At 38.9% G+C, this 6,960-nt stretch overlaps 1 protein-coding gene across 2 annotated transcripts in view; it reads left to right on the forward strand.

Moving 5' to 3' along the window:
* The window catches only part of LOC104716225, a 21,419-nt gene continuing 14,488 nt past the window's right edge, over positions 30-6,960 (forward strand). The window contains exons 1-10 of one of the 2 annotated variants that reach the window (XM_010433612.2): positions 30-288; positions 506-686; positions 777-2,831; positions 3,348-3,423; positions 3,951-4,073; positions 4,515-4,761; positions 4,870-5,286; positions 5,363-5,548; positions 5,645-5,938; positions 6,416-6,953. In XM_010433612.2, coding sequence (XP_010431914.1) covers positions 515-686; positions 777-2,831; positions 3,348-3,423; positions 3,951-4,073; positions 4,515-4,761; positions 4,870-5,286; positions 5,363-5,548; positions 5,645-5,938; positions 6,416-6,953 — 4,108 coding nt within the window. In that variant the 5' untranslated portion in view covers positions 30-288; positions 506-514. The remainder of the gene's footprint in view (positions 289-505; positions 687-776; positions 2,832-3,347; positions 3,424-3,950; positions 4,074-4,514; positions 4,762-4,869; positions 5,287-5,362; positions 5,549-5,644; positions 5,939-6,415; positions 6,954-6,960) is intronic. The other variant, XM_010433613.2, reaches the window with a different exon arrangement.

Here is a 6,960-nt window from a genome sequence, read left to right on the forward strand (position 1 = left end):
ATAAAAATGCCACGTAAGCACAGAAACAGACGGCTGACACGGTGGTCCGTGCAGGCGTGAACCGAATCATCGACGGAGGAAACCACCAACGATTTCTCCATCTCACGTCTTCCGTCAAATGTTTCATCATCATCATCATCATCTTTCGTACGACTTTTTTTTTTTTTTTTTTTTCCTTTTCTTATCTCCCAATTGAAGTAGCGATGCCTTGCGATTAGCTCTGCTTCATCTCGCCTCTGATCTCAAACCACTTGATTCGAGTCTCTCTTGCTCTTGATCTCTCTAAAGGTATTGTAGGTTTCGTCTGTACTGTTTTATTTGGATCGAATTTGGTCTAGGGTTTTAAGGTTCTAGCTCGAAATTTAGGGTTGAAATCGCCGTTGCTCGCTGTTTTATCATCCCTTTTGCACGTTGCTGTGTTCGTTCGTTGATGCTTTGATTGATGTTGAGTTTCGTTTTTTTCTAATTATAGAATTCTGATTTCGTGCTTGCTTCTTCTGTCTAGTGTTAAACAATGGAAAGGTTGTTGAGTGAAGGCCCAACTCTGCTGCAGTTGCATAAGTGGGAACCTTCTCAATTGCAACTCAAGCTATCAGACTTTCGTGAGGCTTTTATCTCTCCGTCGAGGCAGTTGTTAGCACTACTCTCGTACCACTCCGAAGCTTTACTGCTTCCTCTTGTTGCAGGTAATAATAACTTGTTTTCGAATAGTACGCATATATGCTTTTCATTCTATTAGCGTTGTTCAGTTCTTTTTTTTTAACCACTGTTATCAGGGAGCTCTATAGGCAGTGATGTTTCGGTAAGCTGTCATAATGAAGAGTCATATAGTCCTACATGCTCTGTTGGGTCAGATCCAGAGAACATTGCATCTCCTTCTGGATCAGGAGTTGGTTCTGGTGAGCCAGGTTTTGTAGATAATTGCAGTTCTACTGGCAAAAGTTATCCTTTTATCTTTGATGCACAGTCTGTTGCTTGGGGTAGTTGTGGGGATACTTACAATCGGCACAAAGATCCTTTGCTTAGAGAATTTTTGTTTGTATCTGGAAATTATGGTGTTACGGTTCATGCTTTTTGCTGCATAAAAGATTTAAGTGACAGCGCTAAAGGCAAACCAAATGGTGAGCTGAGGCATGGGAAGTGGGTCGAATGGGGGCCTTCTGGGCAAAATCAGAAATTAGAACACGAACGAGGCTCTTCTTTTGATGGCTCCAAGCAGTGGATGCAATCTTTTTTAATTGATTTGGAAACTACTGAAATTGAGGGTATAACACAGTCTAGGTTCCCAGAAAAGTCAGCTTTTCCCGGTTCTGCAGAGATTGTTTCATTCAGCATATTAAAGAGTGATTTACCTTTCTCGAACCTTCTTTTTCAAGCAAATCCGCTACTTCAGAACGGTAATATGCTGGAGGAAGGTAATTTAAGTGAAAATAGTTTTCTCGTAGCTCCAGATAGTGTAAACAGTTCGTACAGGTGCACCAACATTTTCTCCAGCGATTCCCATTCTCTTATTGGATTTGTTATGGAGCTATCAGACTGTGCATCTATCCTTACAAGCAATGAAAACGAAAGAAGCAAGGGGAAGAGCGTTGTCTTTGTTGCCGAGCTGTTTAGCTGGGGGATAGAATGGGTTTCTCTTGTGAAATTTGGGGAATCAAGTATTGGACCTACAAATGAGTGGGCGGATTTCCGTTTATCTGATAAATTTGTTATCTGCCTCAGTGCTTCTGGTTTGATCTTTCTATATGATGTGAAATCTGGGGATTGTATTTCTCATCGGGATATTTTACAGACATGCGGTCATGGATTGCATTCTTCATCAAATATGCAAGAAGCAACTGCAGATGCTGATCAGCAAAGTGACGTTCATAGTCGGGCTCCACCCATGTCCAAGTCTTACATTGTTGGTTCCCCGGACAGAAGAAAGTTTAGAAAGCTTATGGTAGCTTCTCATACACCACTCATAGCTGCAGTTGACGAAAATGGTTTGGTATATGTGTTATGTATGGATGATTTTGTTTCCAAGGAGTACCAAATGTCCGTGGAACCTATTCCTTATTTACGTCATTTTGGGCTTGGAAGTCTGGTTGGCTGGAAAATCGGTGGCATGGACGTTGGCCAGCAAAAAAAGCACCACCCTAATTCCTCTGGTACTCTAGTTGAAGATGCTTTTTCCAGGTGTGATCCTAGCTTTTCTGTTGAACCATGTTCGGAAAGACAGCATAACAATTTTGATCAAAGAGCTGGTTACTCTGGTTCATGGTTGAGTGGATTTTCTGCTCAGCCTAAAACAAATGTGCTGAAACTAGAAAATTTCCAAAGAGACTCACATGTCACACGGAAGATGTTTCTATCTGCTGAAAGGTTAGGATTAGATGATAAGATATGTTTTTCTCCATTGGGATTCACTCATTTTTCTAGAAAGCACACAAAAAAGGAAGATCGAAGCTGCAAGATATTTCATTATAGGCAGACGCATACGACTATGAGAGATGATAGTTATTTGAATTATGATGGCAACAAGATTTCTATTCAAGGTGCAGAAGAGAATCTCATAGAAGAATCAGTTGGTTGCTCTTTCCAAGGATTTCTTTATCTGGTGACTTGTAGTGGTCTTTCAGTTTTTCTCCCTTCCGTCTCAATAACCTCGAATTACCCAACTGTTGAGGCCATTGAATATCTGCAGCCATTTCAGACCACTGTCATGGTATGCCAGAGAAGAGACGATTTGGGAACAGGGGAATCACGTTTTCCTTGGCAAGTCGAGGTCATAGATAGAGTTATCTTGTTTGAAGGCCCTGAAGCTGCAGATCATTTATGCTCGGAAAATGGTAAGAACTATTCACGCTGGTAAATAATCTTGTTGCATCATCCTTAAAGCTTTTAATCTGGTATATTGTCCAGTGTGTTTATAGTTTGATATCTATCTCTTAACCAACGTGGTTTGTCATGTTGACAGAGTGATGTACATATAGTTGATTACTAGTTCACGTAAACGATGTCATGTGGGTTAGTTTGATACGTCAATGAAAGCTAGCATGAAATTGAATGTAACTGTAACTAAATGCATGCCAGTAACGAATTCTATAATGAAATCATGTCGACGCTTTCAATTAATTTTCAGAAGTCCCAGCTCTTTGTGAGCATGATCAAATGCTTGTTTTGCAGTAGCTCAGTGAATTTGTTCTCTCCCGTTTCTTCACGTTTACGTTATGATTTCCGTATTTTCCTCTGCTGTAATAGCAGAATCCCACATATTGAGTCTTGATGATGATTTATAGATTTGCTGAGACTTAAGTTTTGTTCCATAAGCTTATGGTGTTTTAAATGAATCACTGTTGCCATAGGCTGGGACCTAAAAGTTGTTCGTTTGCGTCGGCTGCAAATGGCGTTGGACTACTTAAAATATGATGACATCAACGAGTAAGTTGCTAGTAATTTCTTGAACTTTATTTTTGTGCCTCATACATGAACCGTAGTTCCCCACAGGAAAATGGCTATCCTAAAAATATGTGGCTACGTTAGACGAGAAAGATTGCTTGGTAAAAGTTTGTGTAACAGTATATGATAACTCTTTCGTTCTGAATTTTGCCCTACTGCTTTTATACTAAAAAGTAAAGTTTCTGTTAGTTCAACTTGGATTTTCTCATCATACTCTTATCTGAATTTCTAATCCGAATTTTCTCTCTTCTTTGTTGTTAGTTAGTTGAGTAAATTTAATGCTGTATATCTGAATCATTTGCTACATTTTTTTTATTGTAGTACTGAAACTTAGTCTACACCTTTAGAGTTTGAGATTTCTATAGGCACATCCTATTGGTACACATCCTCATTTGCGACTTTTTGTCATTGATTTTACTCTCATCTCTAGTGTAGATATATTTCATGCCATCAATACGATTTGTCTTGTATCATGTTTTGATTTTGATTAACCTCTGCTGTATGAGTAGGTCTTTGAAGATGCTTGGTAATGTGAAGCTGGCAGAAGAAGGCATGCTAAGGGTGCTTTTTTCTGCTGTGTATCTTTTGTCGCGCAAGAAAAGAAACGATAATGATATTTCTGCTATATTTAGGTAAGAATCTTTTGAGTAATGAGTGGTATAAGGAATTTTGCTTTTCAGTTTGAAACTTAAATGAGGTGGATCAACGATAAATTAAAAGTAGTTCTCCCTGCTTGGTAGATATGTCCTTACTCATTAGCATGCTTTTTTTTTTAATATAAATTTACTACTATTATGTGTACGTACACCTTTATAGTTGTAAGTCAATTTAAAATGCTTATAATTGTTACGCGTTGCACTTAGAATTGAAGGCATGCTCAGATTCATGCAAAAGTCTCTCTAGGCTCCATAGCTTCAGGATTTAGTATACTGATCATTGGCATCTGGTTGTTCTTAGATGCCATTTTTAGCAACATCATTATTTTTGTAAAGTTTTAGTAATACCACTAGCTCTATTAACTTGGCTGCTTTCACGCTGGCATATTCATACTTATTTCTACATGTTGAATGTAGGCTCCTTGCATTGGCTACAGGGTTTGCGACTGAAATGATTCGCATATATGGTTTACTTGAATATCAGAAAGATGGATACATGGTCGACAGAAAACCTAGGACACAGAGACTTTCACGTCCACCAATTTCACTGCATAACAACAACCTAACCGAAAATTCAAGGAGGTTGTCAGAGATGGGTTATCTTTTGGAGATCACTCGGAACTTTCAATCCCGTATTACCAGAAAATTTAAGAAGCTAGGAAAGGTAGTATATGATATTGTATTTGTGTGTTTTTACTATAGAATTTGACATTGATCTACTTGTTGTATATATGAGAAGTCACTGAACTTGGTAGACTCAAATTCGTTGCAGGATGATTCTCAGCTTGAAAGTGTCCCAGATGCAGCATCTGAGGAGTCAACACAACTTGACACACATTTATTCGATACGAATGAGGAGCTTGCTTTGACGCCTATGGGTATTATGACAGCCAAAGCTGGTCAAGTCATTGACGAAACAGATTATACATCTGGCCTTGTACCCCAAGGGGTTGTTGCAGAGAAGAAAGTTCTTCCTTTGGAAAATCCCAAGGAGATGATTGCTCGATGGAAGGCTAATAATTTGGACTTGAAAACTGTGGTTAAGGATGCCTTGCTCTCCGGTCGACTCCCTTTAGCTCAATTGCATCTTCAACATTCTAAAGACGTGGTTGAAAATGGAGAGCATCATGATACATTTACTGAAGTTCTTGATATTGGAAGAGCAATTGCTTATGACCTATTTTTGAAGGTAAGCCTGAATATACTTGCTTAGACAGAGTGGTGTACATGTATGATGTCTAACCCTTGACTTTCTTGATGTTTAGGGTGAATCTGGGGTTGCTATTGAAACTCTGGAAAGGCTCGGGGAGGATATAGAAGCGTCTCTCAGTCAGTTGGTATTTGGCACAGTGAGGAGATCTCTTCGATATCAAGTTGCTGAAGAAATGACAAAACATGGTTTCTTAAGACCATATGAAGACAATGTACTGGAGAGGATATCACTTATCGAGGTATAACATTTCCTAATCATTACTTGTTAGAAAAGTATCTTTTTGTATGACTGACTTCATTTCAACTTCTTCGTTGCTTGATCCTGTACAAAAAAGAGGCTTTATCCTAGCAGCCACTTTTGGGAAACATATCTTGCTCGTCGAAAGGAACTCCTGACAGCTGCAGTACCTTTTGACTCCAGTCAAATGAGCTTGCACCTTGGAGGGTCCTCTTTGTTCCAGAATCTCGAGATTAAGTGTGGTGAGGTTGATGGTGTTGTTCTAGGTTCTTGGACAAAAATCAATGAGAATGCATCTGAGCATGTGCCGGATGAAACCGATGCGATTGCTGGTTACTGGGCTGCAGCAGCAGTGTGGTCAAATGCTTGGGATCAGAGAACATTTGATCATGTAAGAAGTTGGATATAGTCATTCTTTCTTGTTACCCTTTAGATGTCTGAATATTTATCTAATTGCACCAGTCCATAATATAAGTACCTCCAGGTCCAGGGGGAAGTTCAAATTGATTTCAACATACTCTGCATGTTTAGCTTGGAATTGGACCAGTTGTATTAATCGTTGAAATGCATAGCATAACTTTGTTTGTAGTCTTACATGAGTTCTATACAGGATTTTGTTAGCTGTTTCCTTGTTTTAACAAATTGTATGCATTAGATGGTTGCTACTGCAATTTGTGTCCTACATAAACCTGTGAACTGGAAGTCGACATGAGATTTCAATTGTGAGAGTCACAGTGATATATTTTAAAGTTATGCTTTTTTTTTCCCTGTATTACTCCATAAATTCACTAAAAGTTTTTTTGTTCGTTTCAAGCAATGTCTGCATGTTTTAGTTTTAGTAATGTTTCTTTTTGAATTTTTTGTGCAGATAGTCTTGGATCAGCCTTTAGTCATGGGTGTTCATGTTCCATGGGATTCCCAGCTCGAGTATTATATGTGTCACAATGACTGGGATGAAGTCCTTAAGCTGTTGGATCTCATTCCTGAAGATGTATTATATGATGGAAGTTTACAAATTGCTTTGGATTGTCCGAAGCAGTCTCCCGGCGTAAATTATTCCATTTCTTCCCGTAGCGAGTATATATGCTCCATTGAAGAAGTGGATGCTGTACTTCTGGATGTTCCTTATATCAAGATATTTAGGTTGCCTGCAGATATCCGGTGCTCCTTCTGGCTAACAACACTCATGGAGCAGGAACTTGCTAGAAAGTTTATATTTTTGAAAGAATATTGGGAAAACGCTTTAGATGTAGTATACCTCCTGGCTCGGGCAGGTGTCATCCTTGGTAATTGCGAAGTTTCATTTAAGGAGGAATCTTGTAGGCCATCCTTAGATCTCTGTTTGTCCATAAAGAAGGGAGGAGAAAATGTTGATACCCTGAATGCTGTACACAAGCTATTCATACATTATTG

The sequence above is a fragment of the Camelina sativa genome, chromosome 10 (genome assembly GCF_000633955.1).
Source record: "Camelina sativa cultivar DH55 chromosome 10, Cs, whole genome shotgun sequence".
In the NCBI taxonomy this organism is placed as follows: Eukaryota; Viridiplantae; Streptophyta; class Magnoliopsida; order Brassicales; family Brassicaceae; genus Camelina; species Camelina sativa.